This window comes from Diaporthe citri, assembly GCF_014595645.1.
Source record: "Diaporthe citri strain NFHF-8-4 chromosome Unknown scaffold_1, whole genome shotgun sequence".
Lineage (NCBI taxonomy): Eukaryota > Fungi > Ascomycota > Sordariomycetes > Diaporthales > Diaporthaceae > Diaporthe > Diaporthe citri.
In genome coordinates, this window is record NW_025064846.1 from 8,729,133 (window position 1) to 8,750,540 (window position 21,408).

Consider the following 21,408-nt stretch of genomic DNA (forward strand, 5'->3'; position numbering starts at 1 on the left):
CATGTTGTCTCACCGATATCCGACGTGTGCATTCTCACCTGCTGAACATTTATCCTCTTGTTGCCTTCTTTTTCCTTCTTCGTTTCTTCACAGCGGCGACGAGGACCTCACCCAACAACACCGGCCAGTTCTCGGACATGTTCGAGGAGCTGATCCTGCCGTACATCAAGATCTGGCTCCGGGACTGGTGGCACCATCGCCAGTCTGCCGCGAAGCCGACGTCCCACCGCCGCTCGCTGTCGGCCGTCGTCGCCGACGACCCGGCCGAGGCCCCCTGCCTCCGGCGCGTGAGGGACCAGGCCGACCTGGAGCCGTACAACGTGCAGGACGACATTTCGGGGATGGCAATCCAGTTTGGACACTTGGCACTGTTCGCTCCGGCCTGGCCGCTGGTATCAGTTGGGTTTCTCATCAACGACTGGATCGAGCTGCGCTCCGACTTCCTCAAGCTGTGCACGCAGCACCAGCGTCCGCACCCGGTGCGCACCGACGGCATCGGGTCGTGGATCGACGCCCTCGACGCCCTCGACACCCTCGCGTGGCTGGGCAGCATCTCGACGGCGGCCATCGTGCACATGTTCTCGGGCGGCGGCGGCGGCAGCTTCGAGGGCAAGCCCGCCTCGTGGCTGGGCCTGCTGGCGACCATCTTCGTCAGCGAGCACATCTACATCCTGCTGCGCGTGCTGGTCCACTCGGTCCTGCAGCGCGTTGTCGGCAGCAAGCAACTGCGGCGCGAGAAGGACGAGCGCTACGCCTTCCGCAAGGGGCACCTCGACGAGCTCGAGGCCCAGAGCAGGATGCGCGACGCCCTCCTGCTCAGCGCCGGCGGCCACGTCGAGCTGCGCCGCAAGAGGAGCGATGCGCGCATGGCTGATCTGGACAAGTTCTGGGCCAAGCAGGCACTCGATGGTAAGAGCGAGGAGGTCGGCGCGGCCTTGATACGTGCTGCTCGGACCGCCGGGGACAAGGCCGACGGCGAGGTGAAGAAGGACTGAGCTGTCTGTGGCCAAGACTCGATGATACTGCGAGGGCAGGCCGCTGAGCGGGCGTAGTCCACTGGCTGCAGAAAACATCGCATGGGTATACTTGCGAGAACAGAAGCTTCTCTGGGTAATCTTCTCGTTAAACACGAAAGACCGCTATTGATCAGTCCATATCAGCTAAACGCTCAATTTGAAAATCAGCCTATGTGCTTTCCCAGATATTCCTGGAACCTTTCGCGTGTCTGTCACCTGTGAAGCAAGCGCAGGGTGGCTCGACTGGTATGAAGCCATCGCAAACGGACATGAAATATACCTTACTTCGGTGGCCTTCGTTCCAAGCAACGCGCCGAGTAGCAAGCAGCTCAGACGCCATTTGAGACTGCACGCGACGCTGGCAGCGAAGGGAACCAGCCATGTGTTTGTGGCGTGTTATTAGTGAGAATCCGAGAATGATGTATCAACCAAACCTGGGGCTTCTTTGATGGTGGCCAAAGACGGCCGAATTATTATGTATACGACCTAGTATGGCCCTACTAGATCTAATAGATCTAGCTGAGCATATAACCAATCTCTCATTCTAGTTTGCAGCGCCCTTGGCTTAGATCCAGCGCGATATTAGAAACTCTACTCCACCGGCTCCCAGATAGAAAGTCCGACCGTGCCTCATTTCTCGTCTTCAGAAAAAGAGGGCCTGCTCTTCCTTCTCTCTTTTCCTCGCAGAATCAAACACAGGAAACCGCCCGCGCGAAAAAAAAAAAAAAAAAAAAAAGGAGGGGGGACGGCAATCAGTAGACGAAATAGCCCTGAGTGAGCGGCAGTGTCTCGCTGGGTTCGGCCTCGCAGGCCTGCCCGTCCGCCTCGACTGTGTAGCTCTCCGGGTCGACGCGCATGCGCGGCATGGCGTCATTGTACCGCATGTCCTTCTTGCCGACGGACCTGCAGCCCCTGACGGGCTCGACGCGCTTGCGCAAGTTGTACGTCTGCACGACGCCGTGCTCGATGGACGCCTGCGACACGAACAGCACTGATGTCGCGGGCACCAGTGGCGCGTACATCGGCCGCGCGACGATGGGCTGGACTGTCGGGATGGAGGCGTTGGGATCGCCCTGGTTGGAATTATGTGTTAGCTTGGCTATGGCCACACACAGGGTGGAGGGCAGACAGAAGTAACATGAGAGACGGTAAATATGTGATAAAGCAAAGAGACTCACCATCATTGCCCACGACACTAACCCACTCTTAATCACCAGGTTAGGCTTCGTGCCGAACCATGCCGGATCCCAGACCAACAGATCCGCCAACTTGCCGACCTCGACACTGCCCACGAGGTGTCCCATCCCCTGCGCGAGCGCCGGGTTGATGGTGTACTTGCTGACATACCTCTTGACGCGGAAGTTGTCCGCGCCCGTCCCCTCGTCCTCGGGTAGGTGGCCACGCTGCACCTTGTTCTTGTGCGCCGTGTTCCACGTGCGCAGGATGACCTCGCCGCAGCGGCCCATAGCCTGCGAGTCGGAGGACATCATGCTGATGGCGCCGAGGTCATGCAGCACGTCCTCGGCGGCGATGGTCTCGGCGCGGATACGCGACTCGGCAAACGCCACGTCCTCGGGGATGTTCTTTGACAGGTGGTGGCACACCATCAGCATGTCCAAATGCTCGTCCAGCGTGTTCCGCGTGTACGGCCGCGTGGGGTTCGTGCTGCTGGGCAGCACATTTGGGTGCTCCACCACGCTGATGATGTCAGGCGCGTGCCCACCGCCCGCGCCCTCAGTGTGGTACGTGTGGATGGTCCGCCCTTTGAACGCGGCGATTGTGCTCTCAACGAATCCGGACTCGTTGAGGGTGTCTGTGTGTATTAGGCACTGCACGTCCAGCTCGTCACACACGCTGAGGCAGGCGTCGATGGCCGCGGGCGTGCTGCCCCAGTCCTCGTGAAGCTTGAGCCCGCATGCGCCGGCAATGATTTGTTCGCGCAGGGCTTTTGGGTCGCTGTCATTGCCCTTACCGGTGATGCCGATATTGACCGGGACGGTGTCGCATGCCTGAAGCATCTGGCGCATGTAATTAGCGCCGGGGGTGCATGTTGTCGCAGATGTGCCAGCACTGCCATCCCAGGTTAGAACGTGAGACCCCAAAATAAAGGTTCCTGCGCCGGAACGGATATTGAAAGACTGACCTTGGCCCCGTGCCACCGCCCAACATGGTCGTGATACCACTTGCAATGGCCTCGTCCGCCTGCTGCGGGCAGATGAAGTGAATATGTGTATCAATGCCACCAGCGGTGATGATCTTGCCCTCTCCAGCAACGACATCTGTGCAGCTGCCTACCACCATGCCTGGCGTCACACCTTCCATGACATCTGGGTTGCCTGCCTTGCCAATGCCCACGATCAGCCCATCCTTTACGCCAATGTCTGCCTTATATATTCCTGTCCAGTCCACGATCAGCGCGTTGGTGACAACTAGATCCAGCGTCCTCGAGTCTGGCCGTCCGGTAGCCTGTCCCATGCCTTCGCGGAGCGTCTTGCCGCCGCCAAATTTGCACTCATCACCGTAGACCGTGAAATCCTTTTCGACCTTGACCCACAAATCCGTCATGCCCAGCCTCACAAAATCCCCAGTCGTCGGTCCAAACATGGCGGCATACGCGGCTCGGCTCATCTTGAAGCCTTCAGCGCTGAGCGACGAGTCAGCGTCCGGCTGAGGGGTGTGCGCGAACCCGGCCTGCTGCAGCTTCGTCACGATCTCGTCCTTGCGGGAGGCGCTCACCACCCCCTTGGCGATGCCGTTGCCGCCCTGGATGATGCGGTTCCCCGCGATCTCGACGAGGGTCACGGTCTTGGTGTCGCCGGGTTCGAACCTGACGCTCGTACCAGCGGCAATGTCCAGGCGATACCCATAGGCCTTGCTGCGGTCAAAGTCGAGCTGCGGGTTTGTCTCGGTGAAGTGGTAGTGGCTGCCGACCTGGATAGGCCTGTCCCCCCTGCTGGTGACCCTGAGGCGCACCCTCCTGCGGCCGCTGTTGCACTCGACATGGGTCTTGAGCGGCACAACGGCGCCGGGCTGGCGCGCAGGCTCGAAGTCCTCGGTACGAGGCAGAGAGAACAGATCCGCGTTAGGGATGGGCAGGAATGAGCCGTAGAGCGCGCGAGCAAGATCGCCATCGTCACTGGAGATGGGATTGTGGACCGTCACCAGATATGTGCCTGATGGAAAGGTGCCCTCGACCTGGATCTCGTGCAGGGTGGCCAGCACGGACGGCAGGACATGGCGACGGCCCAGCATAGTCGCGCCGAGGGACATGAGGTCGGCGACACTGTGGTTGCCATCGCGGATCAGCTCCTGCAAGTTGTTGGCGATGAGGGCCTGTGGGTGGGCGTTAGCCAGTTAAGCATGTACATGTTGGTGGGCAATGAGAGGCCCGGCCCTGTGAGCAGGGAGGCCGTAGCGGATCAAGGAAGCTTACAGTGGCCTCGGAATGGTTCAGCTTGACACCTCTGGCGAGACGCCGCTGGGCGAGAGAGCCCAGCTGCGAGATTGCGAGCTTATCAAGCTGGCGATGGGGAGTGTATGGTTAGCATATCCGGGCCTGTTGGGGGAGAAAGAGCTGCGAGCCAAAATATGTGAGGGAGCATCGGAGAGGCTGCGGGTCAAAGCAAAAGCTTGACTAGGCAAGCCGAGCAGGACGCGCACCGCACATCAACGGCACGGCACTGCACTGCACAGCACTGCACGGCATCACATGGCTCCAGAGGAGATGGACAGCAGCACTCACCTCTTTTGGGGCAAGATGCATCTTGCCTGCTTTGGTGACAGTCTCGTCTTCACACACCCGTCGTCACGGAGCCAGGAGCAAGCAAGTGTCATGGAATATTCATATGGGGTCCGGTGGTATAATAAACAGCCAGGGCGGCCGGGGTCAAAAGGGAAGGGGGTGGGATCTCGGTGCAGCGTCGCGGAACGAGGTGTACGGATACGAGTGAGTAATAAAAAGAAGTCAAGCCAACGTCTCGGGAGCTGCCACTGGGCTTGTCTGGTCTGGGATGGGCTGGGCTGGGCTGAGCCGTGCCGGACTTGGGCTGGGCTGCGTGGCCCTGGGGATAAAGGCAGTAAGCAAGCAGGCGACCTTGATAGATGGAGGGGAGACCGAGATAGACAGCTCGGTGCTCGCTGGGTGCTGGTGCTGGTGCTGGTGCTCATGCTGATGGGTGGATGATGCAGTCTAGCCTCTGACCTGTCAGGCCTGTACCGCATCCTGCAGTCATTACCCCGCAATAAAGGGAGGGAGGGACACACAGACACACAGACAGATAGATTGGACACTGGACGATCGAAGCCACGAACTGTAAACAAAACTTCTTCCTCCCAAGGTTGTTTCGCTCCCCAGGGGCCCTGGACTGATAAGAAGCCCCGCCATCCTTGCCCCTCCCCCCCTCCACCACCAAAAAATCCCAACCCCATCCCGGGTCCCGCGACTCGACCCGCTGGCTGCCATGCATGGTGCCACGATGCAACGGCTATCGCCCTGATGAACAACCACGCCCTCCCTCCTCTGCTCACCCACTCCACGCGTCCGAGCCCTGACACCTGCAGCAGGTCGGATCCGGATGTGCGACTGCCTGCTCCGATGGACCTGGGTCTGCCTTAGTCCTGGAGACGAGCTGTGATACATCATCTTCTCCCCAGTCAACCCAGCGTGCGCCATCTGGCTCGTCACCGCACAATGGCGCTTTCCGATGCTCGGTGCTACTGTGCGTCGAGTAGACAAGCCGTACCGTGTTTCCGCGAGTCTTGAGATATCGACCCGGCAGCATCGGACATGAGCCAGGCATCAAACATTGATGCCGAAGGCTCCTGTCGAGCCGACACATGCTGGATCAGGGGCCTTTCTGTCCTGTGAGGTGCCGCATACCGCCGTCGTAAATAGATTAATGTCCAGGGGGACCTCCCCGACCCCGCCTAGGTAACCCGTAGATACAGGACGTGACTTTCGAGGACAGCTCCCCCAAGCTACACCAGCTGCCTCCTAGGACAGGGGCGATGACGCCCACTCGTTGGCACCGGGACAACAAGGAACCCAGCCTGCACGTAGCTCGATCGCTCGGATACGCCCCGTGCAAGTACGCAAGCAGGGACGTTAGGCGACGACGCCCTAGGTGCTGTACGATTAACATGTGGCCAATGCCAAGGGTGACACCGGGCCCCGAATCCAGGCCACTCCCGTACCACTCCGCCGGAGAGTTTGGCCCAGTACCGGGATGCCGTTGCACCCCGTACGACGGTCAGAGCCCACAACGTCCAGTGGCCTCGAGAGGAGGTGCCGCCGTCTCATCTCGTCCCATCTCTTGAGCTGCCGCTTGCGGTCGAGGCAAGGCTCGTACATGCACAGCTACCTGGGCCCGAGAGGAGGAGGTGGCTGACCTATGTGCACTGCACTATATATATATATACATATATCATATTCAATTGCTTACAAAATACTCTGTCATTTGTCCCACTATGACAATTATTGTTGCTCTGGCTTAGTAGAGCAACTCAAAGGATAGAAATAGTCTATATATGTCATATTCTGTTCTACACAAGACCATCATCTCAGATGCAGAAGCTCCTGCACTGGTGGCTGTCTTATCAGATCAGCTGCCTTGGTCCAGTCTTTACCAGTTGGCAAAAGTCTACAGCTTGCTTGGGGCAATTTGTCTCGATGCCAGTGATCACTGCACATTTAGGTATTTGGGCGCCTGGGCGTTATGCATTCTTCAAGTGTTCATGAATTGTTATCATCCTTTCATGTACCAGCCTGCCCCTAGAAAATCAGAGCCGGCAATAAATAGTTACACAATCAAAAACCATACAGCAGAGCCAGTAACGTAAACCACGCCGTTGCCCTGTCCTGACCTGTTCTGTACGCCCCTCCTGCCAAACACCACGCGCAGACCGACTCCATCCAGATGTTGTGCCCGGAACCATAAAGAAATAGGGCAACAGAGAATTCATGTCAAGGCTCTCTGTTGCAACCACACGGTTTGGATCCGCATCTTCTTCGTGGTCATGCAAAACATGCAACGCAGGCAAACTGGGACAAAACAAGAGACCTCTCCACAAGAGCCGCCAGGTATACTTCCCTTGTCTCAGTCCCACAACTGTAGGATCCCACCAGGCCCCAGATCTCCTGGAGACGAGACGAGACAGAAAAGTTGTTGTTTGTGCGCTTGCACCAGGTGGAGCCAAGCCGGTTCGGCAGGGCTTTGCACATGACCGTCACCCACAGCTGGCAAAGTGAGACAGCCCGTTGAGCTCGACAGGTGTGGCAAGATGTTTCGTACTTTTGTGTCGGGGAGAGGGGGGTTCCGGGCCGGATGTCGAAATTTCTCTCGGGACTTGGGACTGAAAAAAAAACAAGACGAGAGCCGCACCGAAAAGAAGAGGTATCATCGTTGGATTTGGAAGAGGGCCGGATCGATGGCGTGTGAATCAAGGAATGGGGCCGCCTAACCGCTCTTAGCCTTCTTGCGTCCCGATTTCTTGGGTTCATCCTTCTCAGGCTGCTCTACCGGCTTAGCAGACGCCCTCTTGCGCTTCTTGTCGGGGCTGGCCGCCGGGGTCGCCGCCGCCTGCTGAGCGGGGGTAGCCACGGTAGGCTCAGCCTCACTCTTGCGCTTGCGGGACGCCTTTGGTTTGGTTGCTTTGGTGGTACTGGCGGGCTCCTCAACGATGGGCTCCGGGGCGGGCGCGCTCTGCTGCAACTGTTCGGCAATAGCGGCCTGGTCGTTGGCATGATTGGCGTCACCACCACCGAGAGGAGGCATGGGGATGCTGAACTCCTCGGCATACTCCATCGCCTCATCGTCGGTCATGTTCTTGGCGTTCAGGTTGCCAGCCTTGTATGATGCCACCCGGGCATTGTACAGGCGCAGGTTGTACTGATAGGCCGAGTTCCAACCCTAATGCGATCTGTTAGTGACTGAGAATGACAATGAGGGGTGGATACTGACCAGTTTCTCTTGGGCAGACATGGAGCCCCACCGACGCTGTCCCTCATCCTGCACAGCACCCTTGGGGACGCTGTCACCAAGGTCGGCAGCGATGATGGGGCGGGCGGTCTGCATGTACAGGAAGTAGGGGGTCAAGGGACGCTTGGGCGCGTTGGGGTCATGCTGGCGCTTCTTGCGCTCCTTCTTCTCCTCCACGACGGGGACGGGAGCAGGTACGGGATTTGGGATACCGGTAACCTGAGGCAGCGACTGCGACGTAAACAAATCGGCAATGTCCGCAAGACCGGCATCATCCTCAAGGGGCTCCCCAATCAGCAGGTTGGTCTGGCGGAGGAAGTCCGTATTCGTAGAACGGATGAACTCCTGGATGGTAGCCAGACGATGATAAACCTGTGGTCATATTAGCATGAAGTACTGAGTGAATGTTGTGGTAGTGCCGCCATGGCGATGAGATCCGAGGAGCAAGAGGCAAACTGTTGGATGTTGCAGTTGCAGCCTCGGGGTGCGAGCTCAGTTGTAGGACAATTGGTGTGGCATCATTTCGACCAACGCGACGCGCGCCAATGACATGACGCGACGCACTCATGTAAACAATGCAGCCAGGGTGTGAGAAGGTGGAGGTGGTGGTGGATGCGGATAGATTGGCTTGTGATCACGTGAAACAGGACCGATTTCTCGAGGTGCATTGTGAATTACATGTGCATTTGGGCGATGGATTAAGGGTGGTACAAGACGGGCATTTTTGGTGTGATAGCTTGTCCGTTGGGTTTTGGGAGTTCTGTGAGAAATCCCTTTGGAACGGAACGGGCCTGGGTGGAGGGTCAAAAGCAGGCCAGGCAGGCGGTGATGGACCATGCCGGCTCGCTTGTGAAAAGGGCTGTGGTGGTCGGGTTGGGAGCCAGGCAGGTTGGTGCCGAAGCGGGTGAGAAACGGGCAGAGCCAAGTGGTGGTGAATATTGGCGATAGTAGTGGTGGCAGGCAGGCGCGCGGGCCATGGGCATGGTGCAGCGGCAGAGGAGGGTTGGGGTGCTGGCACTTACAGAGTTCCTCACTTTGATGAAGTTATCAACATCGATGACTCTGCCCTGCAGGTTGCTGCCGACCAGGTTGGGCTGCTGGGGTTGCTGCTGCGGCTGCTGGGGAGCGGCAATGGGCACGGGCTGAGGGACGGCCGGGGCCAGCTGCTTCTCCTCGACCTTCTTGGGGCGCGCCATTTTTGATGTGGTGGTTTTGGTGGTTTGGCGGTTTGGGCAGTTGATCTGGCTGCGGGCTGCAGCGGGTGGGCTGCAGAGTTGGTGGTTTGGTGGTGAATGGAAAGCGCTGGTGCTGGCGCGGTGGAGTGGTGGGCCAGGCGCAGGGTGCAGCTGGTGTGGTGGTGTCTTCGGTCTGATGCTCTAGTGATAATTGCTTCAGTACGCGGTGGGTGGAAATGCCCTGGGAAGCCTGGAGGTTTAGAGGATGAAAGAGAGAGGAGGGGGAAATGGAAGCGACAGGCCAAGGTGGGCGGGGGACGGTTTATTGGAAATTTGGGGGACCCCAGAGCTGCTGGCTGATTTGGAGCGTGTGCAGCTTTGGGACGGCGCAGGAGTCCGCCGGTGCAGGTGCAGGTGCAGGCGCAGGCGCACCGCACCATCTGCACCCACACTCGCGCCTGCACTTCTACACTGGGCATTTTCCTGTGAGCAACGGGCGACGGGCAGCCGGCCGACCAAAGTCTCTAACCTGCCCAGGTACCCGCGCCCACAGCGAAGGACAGCAGGCAAGGCCAGGCAGGGAAGGCAACGAGGTGTGGGAACTGACTGGACTCCCCAAGCAGCAGCAAGCTTCGAGCCAGCCATCAGCTCTGCTTCCTCCCCAGTCCCCTCAGGCTGCCCACGCCTGGGCACTGACTGAGGTCATCCATTCTTTTGCCCTCGCCCTCGCCCTGCCTGGCTGCCTGACCTGATTGTCCTCCCCAACCCAACCCGGTCTGTTCCCTTCCTACAGCCCACCCACCGTGGAACGATGCGCCTCTGCTGCCACCGTATTCTACTGCGCTACACTGCACTCACTGCTGTGCCCTGGGCCGGCCTGCAATGCCTACGAGAATCCGGATCAGAAAGGCCTCCTTTTCTCCCTTCTGGGTCCGGTTCCAATTCCAATGCTGCACAGGTAGAAGACCCTCCGAGTTCGGGCTTCAGCGCCGCCTGTAATCGCCCTGCACCTACACCTCCCTGCCTCTCGACCTCTGTCTCCGTTGGACCTACCAGCTCTGCCAGCAACCCGCGTACGCACCATCCCTCGAGCCAGCACTTTGCTCGATGCTGTTTCATCCAGCAATCCAGCAATCCAGCTGCTTCTGTTGCTGCATCTGCATTGCTTTCTACATGTACAATACTTACTTTGAGGATATCTCATGTTCTGACTGCCTGAGAGTAATGTTCATGAAAGTCTTCACGAAGTCACCATAGCCCCAGCGTCTTCGCAGGTGGTGCGGTGCAGTCAGTCAACGTGGACGCGGTCCTCAATGCAAACTCCGAAACGTTGCGCTCTTTCGACGCAGCGATGTGTGCAACCTGCCAGACATCATCAAATGAGGGGCTGGGGATTCACAAAGAAGCTCGAGCCAATTGTGTGGCTCAGCGCTCTGCTTGGCAGGGGTCGCTGTGGGCGCCAATCTCATAGGTGCTCTGCCCAGGCGCCGAGAGGGGAAGGGAAGAGCTGTCCAGACCAGAGACGGGGAAAGAGGGAGAGCTCCAGGCCCCCTCCCCCAGAGAGGGTGAGACGTGCAAGCACGCTCTGCTCTACTCCCCTCACAGCTCTGCTCTGCTCTGCTCTTCCCTCAGCTTACCCGCCTGCTGCCCGCACAGGCCCTCAAACCTCAGCAACCTCTTGGCGGCCACGGCGGGCACTCCAACTCCCGCATGCCTGCACCGGCCTGGGCTGCTGTGATTTTGGCTTCTGTCAGTTTCGCTGGTCTACTACACCTGCACCGCCCAGTAGATCACTCCGAGTCGTGTCCAAGCTAGCAAGCCGGCCGCCATAACGCGCTCAGCAGAGCTCTCCTGTTCGAGCCAGGCAGAGCTGCCCTAGGGAGGGTATCCGTTTATCCTTTGTAATGAAACTGCTGCACCTTCCGCCTTGCCATCGGCCTGTGCCCTGGATGACCTCAGGAGCCTTGGTAGGCGTACTCTTCCAACTCTTTATGCGAGCGAGCATCACGTTGTTAGATACAACGCGCCTGGCTGCGCAAGCTCCCAGCTTCAGTGCAAGACCTCAAAGCTGTCTTTCTTCGCGACCAATCTACATCCGTCTCCTACGTAACTAAGCTTCCGTCGAGCCCGGATATTCCAGCATGGCGATCACACATCGAGATTTGATTCCATGACATGTCGAGGACAACGCCAGCTCCCGGCCAGGCGAGACGAGACGAGACGCGCCGGGAGCCGTGGTAAGTGGGGACAGGCGATTGTATTCCCCGAGTTCAGTGTGGCCACATCCCCCAGTGTCCATCATTGATCCCAAAACATCAGCATTGTGCCACCAACAACTTACCTTGCCTCGGCCACAGCACCTAGCTGAGACCAGCATGAGCAGTCGCAAGCATTGAACTATCACCTAGCGCCGAACTCCCCTCTCCCCGGGGCTGTACCCGGCCACGAACACTCCTTGGAATCTACGGTGTACCCAAGTTATGCGCTCTAGCAACGTTTGCCTGCTCGCGTGCTTGGATGCCTGCCTGCCTGCCTGCCAGCCTGCCAGAAGATCGAATAACGGGATGATAGAGGTCATCAGGCTGTAGAACCCTTCCACATGCAAGCACGGCACGACGCGCTGGCTAAGCTTCAGCCTGCCTGTATAGACTTCAACGTAGCATGTCGCCGCAATTGGTCTTACCACAGCTTGTTCATATATGGCAAAGCCCAACCAAGTGGAAAGACGTGGGGAATGGCGGAAATCGCGTCAATAACAATATGACACCAGACCGTAGTATCCTCGAAGCCCACGCCCCGAGCTTCATGGAGCGGGAACTCCCGCTGCACAGGCGACACAGGGCTCCTCTGCGGGAAGAACCATCGTACTGGCCAGAAGAAGCAGCAGCAGGCCATTACCCACGAGCGCGCCCACGGGCAAATGGTTCCGCGACCCAGGGTCCAAGCCCAGGGGCTGCCCGCCACCACCACCATGTGGTCCAGGTGGGGTCTCGCGCAACGGCCCGAGGGGTCTTGGGCACGGGAAGATCGTGCTGAAAGACATTCCGCAAACGTCAACTTCTAGGGGTCCTGGACCCGGCACCGGTTAGTCTGCCAAGGTACACTAGGTAATTAATAACAACCGGCAGGGTGTCTGGAGCTCGAGCTTATACGCCCCATGCTTCGCGCGACAAGGCCAGCACCATTGTCGAGCACGCGTGGGGAAGCCTGTTCCCAGCTGCTGCTGCACCCGCAGCTTCTTCAGCGGTCGCGGCATTTCTCCTCCCGGTGATGAAACATGTGCCTGAGCATGCGGCCACACCTCTTGGAGAGCCACAGCACGCTTCGGCCCGTGCCGTCTCGCTTGCCTTTTGTGATGCCGAGTCTTTCCAGGCACCAGGCATGAGTCGCTCCAATGTTATATAGCATAGACAGCCTTGGAGGTAAACGAGGGGACGACCAAAACATTTCGTGGGCAGCCTCGCGGGCCGTTGTCAATATTCAAGCAGCAAGTGCTCTCCTCCAATATAGCACAGGCGATATTTCACGCGGCTATCTAGCCTGAAATGATTCTAAAGCAGCACTTCCGAGTAAACGAGCGTTCCATTCAAAGTGAAACAAGATCTGCCAGTGTGAAGAGCAAGCCGTTCGTTGATAGGTGCGGCTCCTGTGGGTGAACTAAATATGTTGCTGTTCTGCCGCGAGGAGCTATTCTCCCGCGTGAACTATACGAAGGGATTTGAAGACCATCACAGAAGCTATTCGAATACGAGACCCTCCCATGTGTGGAGCTTGGTGTGCACGTAGACAAGCCTCTTGTCAGAAGTTAACATTCGTAATCACTACCGTCTTCGCCCAAGCCAGCTAGAGAGGAATATTTTGCTAGACAGGGCATGGCGAGATACCATTACTAAAAGCAATAAACACTTTTGATGCATTCCTGAGGCCTTACTAGTCAGTCCTATCTAGAGAGCTGAAGCTTGGAGTAACTCGGTGTAGCCTGGGCTCTAGTCTGCCCCTCGATCCGTAGACCTGGAACGAAACCTGCGTGGGAGGTCTTCCACCTAAGAGAACCAGCCCCCGCCACCGCCCTCGCGACGATCATCTCGCTTGTCTCCGCCAAAGAAGTGCTTCGCAGCGCCTTCGATAACGTCTCCGACCAGATTATTGTTGTCATCATCATCACGGCGTCTCCCAGACGAGTTGTCGCCTCCGTAGCCCCCCTCCTGACGGCCACCACCGTAGCCGCCTTCCTGACGACCACCACCGTAGCCTCCTTCCTGTCGGCCGCCCCCGTACTCGTCGCGACGTCCAGAGTCATAGCCGCCTCCTCCTCCATAGCTCTCCTCGCGTCCGGAGGAGCCGTATCCTCCTCCTCCTCCACCATAGCCGCTGGACTCTTGTCGCCCATAACCGCCACCGTAGCCACCGGACTCCTCACGTCGCGAAGAGCTATAGCTTTCAGATTCCTCACGTCGCGAGCCACCGTATCCTCCTCCTCCGCCATAGCTCTGAGTCTCCTCCCGGCGGTAGCTGGAGGTCTCACCCTCCCAGCGCCTCTCCTCATGGTGCTGACGTCCACCGTAGCTCTCCTGAGTTTCCTGATAGCCGTAGCCGTGCTCCCGGCCCCGGCCGTCATCCCTCTGCTCGGTGCGGCGGTACTCCTGCCTCTCGCGTCCGTCGTCATAGCGGGTCTCTGTGTACTCAGCCTGCTCGTAGCGACGACCATCGTCGCTCCGGCCATACTGCCCGACGGACTGGCTGACACCACCGTCATTGTCACGGTGGGGGCGCGACTCATACGAGCTCGAGTTCTTATCGAACGCACCCTCCAGCAGCGACGACACGTTGCCGAGAAGACCGCCGCCCTTGTTGGGCTCATTGGAGTCGGGCAGGTTGACCCTGCCGCCCGTCTGTCCGGAGACGAAGTCGGAGACGCCCGAGGTGACCCCACCAATGATGGCACCTGCGGCCGCGGACGCAATCTTGTCCTCGACGGACTGGTCGCCGCCGCCGCCGAACTGCTTGTGCATGCTCAGCTTGCCAGAGCATCCGTGGCCGTGGCCAGTGTCGTGCACACCCTCTTTGTGGTTCTCCCCGTTCTTAACACCATTGCGGGACAGCTTGCGGCGGTATTCGTCCTTTGCGTCATCGGACATGTCGTTCCACCACTCTTCAACACTGCGGAACATCATCTCACGACCTTCGCGCGCCCCGTCTTGACCCTGGTCGCGCTGGGCAGGGTGGTGCAGGACTCCGTAAATGATGCGGCTGCACACGCGATCAATGTCGGCGCCTTCGTCGTCAATGGCCTCCATAATCTGCGGGACGCTCCATGCGACAACCTTGCTGGCCGTCTTTCCGGCGACTTCATTCAGGATATTGGAGAAGTGATCCTTTGACAGCATGGAGTGGGTGGGATCAGTGCTCTCGTCATCGTTAAAGACGATCAGCTGCTCGTTCTCACTGGACTGAATGATCTCATCAGAGCCGGTACGGAGCTCGTTCTTGACCTGGTTGATGACGGGAACAACGAATGGAGCGATGACCGAGAAGACGAAAACAGAGAGCTGCTCCTCAAGCTGTTCAACAATCTGGGGCAGGACAGGGATCTTCTCGATAGCCTCCGTGACATTCTGGAGGATCTCGTCGTGGAACTCAATCGCCGGCATGACCTGACGGAAGATCTGCTGGACGTAGAGTGTGTACTCCTCAGGATCACGAGGCGAGACGGACATCTGCTCAACCTGGGCAGCACTTGCGTTCTGCTGGATGTTATCCATCTTCGACTTCTTGTCGTCGCCCCCGAAAAGGCCGTCGGGGATCTTGTCCAGTAGGTTGCGCAGAATGCTGGTGTCTGTGTTCTGGCTCTGCTGGAGGGTGCCCTCAAGCTCATCAATCTCGTTCTGGGTGAGCTTGTCGGAAACCTCACCCGTGACGGAGTGCAAGAAGTCGACACCACCGAAGGTACCGGTGACAATTGGGTAGACTTCGTGACGGGCGCCAGGCAGGCGCATCTGGGTATTACGGCCAACATGGGGGAACACATCACGCTCTCCCAACTCAATCAGGGCAAGCTCGCAGTAGTTGCTGTGAGCCAGGTAGTCTGTTGCGATGCGTCAGAGCCAGATCTTGTGACTTCGTGAGGAATGACTGACCTTCCAAGCAGTGGAGTCCGGTACCCAGAAGTCGAAGCGCCTCGTACAGGTCTTCCTTCCTGTTGTCACGCTGGTACCGTCGGCCGAGCTCGATACACTTAGTAAAGAGGCGTCGGACATGCAGAGCACTGGTCATGATGTTCACGTTCTCGTTTGCGATGTAATTCTTCATGCCCGTCTCTTCATCAACGGCCAACTCGACACGCTCGTCGATGGGGCCACGCAGACGACGGTCATATTGACGCGCATCCTCGTTGTCGGCGTAGTTCTTGGGGTTGTCAATGTGGTCTGCGAAAGCTGTCAGCATCTGAATGGGTAAGGCAACACATGAAGTGACTTGGCTGAGTTACCTTCTGGGCGGTAGCAGCCGAGACGATCAGCAGTGACCTCGAACTCGCGAGAACCGTAGCCAAATGTCAAGAAGCCCAAGACGCAGAGTAGAAGGCGTATAGCCTCGGCTGAAACGCTCTTGACCGTGCCGACATCGATGGCTTGGGAATAATCTCTCAACCTAGAGCCATATTAGTGTGAAGAGTGGTAGAGATTTTGCTGTATATCGCTTACCAGTTGCCAAAGTAAGTACGCGAGACCGTCAGCTTGTCGAACTTCTTGCCTCCGACGGCTCGAGCCATAAGAATCTTCAGAAGGGTGTCCTCAATGTCGCCATGACGCCCTGTTAGAAACCGCGATTAGTACCGAGATCGCCCTCTGTGCAATTGGTCTCATGGTGTGCATGCTGGCTTACAGTTCTGGCCCTCGACCTTGGAAATGCCGGCGATGTTTCCAGCACCGAAGGCATGAGCGCGACCGGCAAAGAGGAAGAGAAGGACCATCCCCATCAAGAGGGGGGTCATCTTGAGGGAGGATGACATGGCGGTCTGTAGTCTGTTGTTTCAGGGCACTTGTCAGCTTGGATCTGGTGAACATGCGAGGCTCGGGAGAGCGGCTTTGCGATTGATTGATTGTTTTTGTTCGCGACAAGCTGAGCTGGAGTGGCCGCGAGTGACGATTGACTCGGGTAGGCAATGTCGAAGAAGAGGAGGGCAACGAACCTTGCTGACCGCCTTGTTGCTCAGGCTTGAGTGAGACCACAACGGTGGTGACGAGTTGGGAGCTCTGTGAAGCTCGAGTAGGCAGTGGCGGGGTAATTGCGTCGTTTGCTCGCGATGGGTGTCTTCAACCAGCCTTGGCAAGCAATTCGTTATGATAAAGTTGGTAGATGTGGAAGAACAGAAGAGGAAAAGGGGAAAGGAAGGGAAAAGACACCTTCTCAGGTGTGATCAACTTTGAAGGCGGCGCAGAGGGACTGGGTAGGGAGGAGTGGTCAAACGTGCCAAGACTCCACACAGAGCTCACCTCTTCTGAGCTCGAGTGGGGAGAGGGGCAGTTCCGTGGCAGATGGCGGGGTGCTCTGGGTCGCGTACGTCGTCAGCCAAGAAAAACAGCAGGCCTCTTGCTCAGGGGTCCGTTTCTTTTTCGTCGCATTATTCTCCATGCTACGGTTCAGTCACTGCATGTCCTTGCTCATCAGAGTTACCATTGATCACTAGGTCACCTTTATCTCGTGTCTCTGCTGCGGGCAGTCAGTTGTCGGGATGGACACAGCCCTGCTCGCCGTGGCAGCGACAAGACGGGCCCTTTGCTTGTGACAGCCTTGGCGAGGGGTTCCAAGATCGAGAGCTATGGGGGGAGGCCCTCAGTAGGGCTACATTCATGCTCCAACAAAAACCCAGCTGCGCATCACTCTTGGTAGCTGCCGGTATTGATCTGCAGTCTTCTAGGCCAGTCCTGGCCAGTCGATGGATGGCTCATTTCGTGCTTGTGTTGCAGGGACCTAGTGCAATGGATTCGCGATCAATTCCACAGGATCGAGGAAGACACGCCAGAGCGCAGTACGCCATGCTTTGAGGCCTCACCTCGTCGCAACAAACCTTGCAACCTAACGCATCGTGTGACCTAGCCCATTTCTTTTCTAAGAAGACCACCAACGTGGTGGAATCCCATGAGACAACCTATCGAATGTTATCATAGATCTTGCCGAGTATCCTGTCAAATGCCATGAGATCAACACACTGCGCTGGGCACGTCCCTTACTAGGCATTTGGTCATCCCTTGAGCTGCATCAGGGGCGGGCGCCCTGTGTTTCAGGAGGCCGCCCGGCCCGTTGCACGGCCTCCCACCTTAATTCCTCCTCGATGACTGCAGCTCCTAGAGTTCCTGCCGTGGACGGAGCATGCAGTCTGCTGTGTGTATGCCCTCTCTAAATATATTCAACCGTCGATGGGACCAATCCAGACTCGACTCCTGTAAAGTAGATGTCTCAACTGTACCAGAGCCTCACCAGATGGTCCCATTTCCCGTCACATCAACCTTTCACAACATTGGCGAGGACATCCTCCAGCCCTCTTGAAATCTACGGCCATGGACAGAGTCTACAGTAGCAACTCGCAATGGCGTCGATCTTCGATGCAGTCTCAGCAGACACCAAGGTCCAAGGACGCGGCCTGGCTGTTCTAGCTCTAGATTTCGTTGGTACAAGCGCTGTGGAGTTGAAGTCCGGCCGCAAAAGTTACCAAAAGGAAACATTCCTAGGTACTTTGGTATAGTAGCGCTCAGAGACATAGAGTAGATGCCAGGATTTCTGGGCCATTATCTTTTTGGGAATTCCAAGAGACAACACACACGTGGCTATCCCAGATTTGAACAACCCTACCAGCAGACGTATTCCGGTGGACCCGTACATGACTGTGATTCGAGATTTGGTGTTCTTACGACCATTGCTGCTCTTCAAGCGCTCCGGCTGGCTACTTGGTAAGGATGAAGTTCTAAGGTTCTTGGCATGTTATCTAGGTTTATCACGCTGTGAACACCCTGAATTCAGCAGAAGAAAGGCCTGAAGCTGTTGCATAGGGTACGCGCAAATCTCAATCGACGCAATGTAAGGATGTACTGAATGACTTTTCTGAGACCGTGAGATTAAGCAAGATACTAAGCAGACCAATTATAGAAATTTGGTTGGGGCCTTCAACCATGTTCTCCTTATCCCCCCCCCCCCAAGCCTCCCCTCTCTCTTTTTAATGAACCCCAACGCACGTTCAGCCAGTGTGTCTCCATGCGTAGACCATCAAAGAGAGCTCAGTTCCAATGTTCATTGATTCTGGCTGCCCCCAGACTCCAGATCCTTCACAGCTTTTTCAGACGTACCTTTTTGCGGCACATCAAGTGTAGTGCGCATCACAACCTCCTTCTCCAGAAGGGTGATCAGAAGCGCAAACGCGCTGAAAGCGAGGCAGACATACCATACCAACCTCAAGGCATCATTGTACACATGAACAACCTGCCCCTTGACCGCCTCGGGTAGCGATGACACGTACGTGCGCGAGACGTGCGAGTAGGCATTGCCTCCACCAAGCACATTGCGCGCACCCTCGTCGGTGATGGTGTCCGCCAGTTGGGCAAAGCGGCTGTTGAAAATCGCGGCTGGGATAGCGATGCCCCAGATGCTGCCGAAGGAGCGGAGGTACGCCCACAACGCGCTCGCCGGCACGGCGTCCGATGTTGGCAGTGCGGCCTGGGCGGCGGGGAGGATCGTAGTGATGAGCATTCCGGATCCCCAGCCTGCAATGATCTGGTATATAACTATTTTCGCAAGGGAATACGTCTCATCCAGGTTGATGTATAGTCCCGTGGCGAGGACAATGAGCCCATACGCAATGAGGTGGATCGGCTTGTACCGGCCCCATTTCGAGAGTGCGAACCCCCCAGACACGGCGGCAGGAACGTAGACCAGCACCGACGGAAGCAGGAGGACGCCCGACCGTCCTGTTGACACAAGCAACACGCCCTCGAAATAGAGCGCCAGGAAGTAGAGCCGCCAGAACGTCAATGCGCCCGCGAGGAACGTACTCAGGAACGCGACGGCGGCCGTTCTGTTACCGAACAGACGTGGAGGGATCGTGGGATTCGAGCACCAGGGGCTTGCCTCGTAAGCATGGAAAGCCACCAGGCCTGCAAAACCGACCAGGAGCGGGACGAGAATCCGCCACGATGCCCAAGGATATCTGGTATCTGCCCAGCTCAAGGCGATCAGGATGCTCAGCACACTGCCAATCAACAGCCAGTTTCCGATCCAGTCCACTCTCTTCAGCCCTTGACGTACGGTCATAAGCTTGGGGGCGTCAACATGTAGAAAGAGAAACAGCATTATCAATGCCAGGGCGCCAACGGGCAAGTTTAGCCACTGAAGGTAATAAGATATGTCAATCATCTGTATCACAATAGAAAGCGAAAAGTTGCTTCACGAACAAGCGATGGAAGTGACCTGACAGGACGGGGGGAAAGCATAAATTGGTGGAGTTGCACGTACAAAAACCCAGCGCCAGTTGGTCTGGGATATAGCACCGCCGATGGGAGGACCAACTGCGATTCCCAAACCGAATACACCGAAGATCGCAGCAAGATATTTACCGCGTTCTCTGACAGAGGTCAGGTCTGAGACGATGATATTTCCAAGGACGCCGACACCAGCGCCGCCTAGGCCCTGCACTACACGTCCGGCTGGCCGGCGGAGAGATATATTAACCTTCCTTTTCCAAGCGTCGTTGGTTAGAACAGCCATGGACCTAGGGCTGACGTACCTATAAGCATGGCCATTGAGTCCGCTCCACCAGCTACGCCACTACCAAGCATGAACATCAGGACTGCGAAGAGGGTGGGCCAGCGCCGGCCGAAGACAAACGCGAACTGGCCGAAGAAGGGGATGAAGACCGTGCTAGGTGAAGCATGTAAGCATATTAAAGCCAGAATCAAGCTTGATCCTTGATCAACTCCGAAATTAAATATTTACTGACGCTGTGAGCAAGTATCCGTTCATGATCCAGACATAGTTGTCTCCGGCATCGAGGCCAGCCGCAATCTTAGGCAAGGACGCCGTGGTGACCGTGGACTCGAGTGCAATGAGCAGCGTGGCGAGACATATGGGTGGGAAAATTGCCCAAAACCGCCATCCACGAGACGTGGCAGCCTCGGGTTTTGTCAAGCCGTTCTCTGGTCCAACAGTTTGACGCATATCGTGGCTGTCTTTTTCATGTGCGCTGGTTTCGGCAGGGACTTGCGCATGGCCACCGTTTGGCATTTCAGAATTGGCCATTTTGAGATGTTGATACGATGTTCACTAAACTAAAAGCGAACACAACGCGAACACGGCGAGAATGTTATGAAGTGGGATGCGTGAGACGGGATGTTCCTGACGGACCCGTCCGGAGTCCTCAGAGCTGGATGAGATGGGCATCGCGGGTCAGTAATCTTGGAGCAGACACGTCGAACTGTACATCGGATTCTAGAAATAACACAATTCGCCTTCTATATCAGAGTCCTGCTATCGGTAAGATGGATCGACAGACACACTTTAAGTGGCGCAAACTGAATTTGGGGGCGGCAAATCGGACATCAGACTGCTTAGGCCGGAAATCTTGCGAGCACGCCAGTCGCTTCAGTTCCACGTAGCACACAGATCTGTCAGGATTCCATTCATCCAATGTCCGAATTGATTCTGGCGGCTACTAGCACCCGTCAGCCTCATTAATCTCTGCGCAAGGTCTGCAACGTTCTGCGGCTTTCTGCAACGGTTCTGACGTGAGAATCCAAGATCCACTCCGGCCACTACCCAGGAATCATTCTCTGTCTATCGTGGCCAAATCATTAAGTCGGCAAATCCACAGTAAAACATGAATGGATGGTGCCAACACGGGTTGTTACTGCCTAAATCAATGCTTTTCCCCCCTTTTAATTGACTGAGTAGTATTCCAGAAGGGCAGACCATCCTTGCAATGTATTTTGCTCGTTGTGTGACTGTACATAGATCCCGTGCAGATCTCTGGTATGTACTTTTGGTTTCAGAGGGCCGGAAAACGGACTACGTACGCATATGCGCCCTCATCCGACAGAATCTCTTTACTTTATGCCCATGTACTCAGAGGCCATGTAGAGGACCGTTGTAAATCACATGTGAAGGTAGGTCCGGCTGAGGTCGGGTTCGAAAAGCACTACCTCGCAGCAGGATGCTTCAAGTCCACTTTGATGCAGAGAGGATGATTGCCTAGTA

The 21,408-nt window shown here is 56.9% G+C and overlaps 5 protein-coding genes across 5 annotated transcripts; 1 reads left to right on the forward strand and 4 right to left on the reverse strand.

The window, feature by feature from the left end:
* Positions 1–137: 137 nt before the first annotated feature.
* Positions 138–995, forward strand: INS49_002253 (uncharacterized protein; the record flags this gene model as incomplete). Its single annotated transcript, XM_043163067.1, has 1 exon — positions 138–995. The coding sequence occupies one exon, from the start codon at positions 138–140 to the stop codon at positions 993–995; it is 858 nt and encodes a 285-aa protein (XP_043031573.1).
* Positions 996–1,768: 773 nt separating this feature from the next.
* On the reverse strand, positions 1,769–4,779 carry INS49_002254 (uncharacterized protein; the record flags this gene model as incomplete). Its single annotated transcript, XM_043163068.1, has 5 exons — positions 1,769–2,089; positions 2,195–3,086; positions 3,160–4,349; positions 4,450–4,536; positions 4,759–4,779. The coding sequence occupies 5 exons, from the start codon at positions 4,777–4,779 to the stop codon at positions 1,769–1,771; spliced, it is 2,511 nt and encodes an 836-aa protein (XP_043031574.1).
* Positions 4,780–7,471: 2,692 nt separating this feature from the next.
* On the reverse strand, positions 7,472–9,189 carry INS49_002255 (uncharacterized protein; the record flags this gene model as incomplete). Its single annotated transcript, XM_043163069.1, has 3 exons — positions 7,472–7,924; positions 7,976–8,365; positions 9,016–9,189. The coding sequence occupies 3 exons, from the start codon at positions 9,187–9,189 to the stop codon at positions 7,472–7,474; spliced, it is 1,017 nt and encodes a 338-aa protein (XP_043031575.1).
* A 4,022-nt stretch (positions 9,190–13,211) lies between these two features.
* On the reverse strand, positions 13,212–16,177 carry INS49_002256 (uncharacterized protein; the record flags this gene model as incomplete). The annotated part of the gene is made up of 5 exons (XM_043163070.1): positions 13,212–15,253; positions 15,306–15,593; positions 15,656–15,816; positions 15,870–15,978; positions 16,051–16,177. 5 exons carry the CDS (start codon positions 16,175–16,177, stop codon positions 13,212–13,214), a joined length of 2,727 nt encoding a protein of 908 aa, XP_043031576.1.
* A 2,276-nt stretch (positions 16,178–18,453) lies between these two features.
* On the reverse strand, positions 18,454–20,454 carry INS49_002257 (uncharacterized protein; the record flags this gene model as incomplete). The annotated part of the gene is made up of 4 exons (XM_043163071.1): positions 18,454–19,545; positions 19,672–19,862; positions 19,943–20,076; positions 20,156–20,454. 4 exons carry the CDS (start codon positions 20,452–20,454, stop codon positions 18,454–18,456), a joined length of 1,716 nt encoding a protein of 571 aa, XP_043031577.1.
* Between the last annotated feature and the right edge of the window lie 954 nt (positions 20,455–21,408).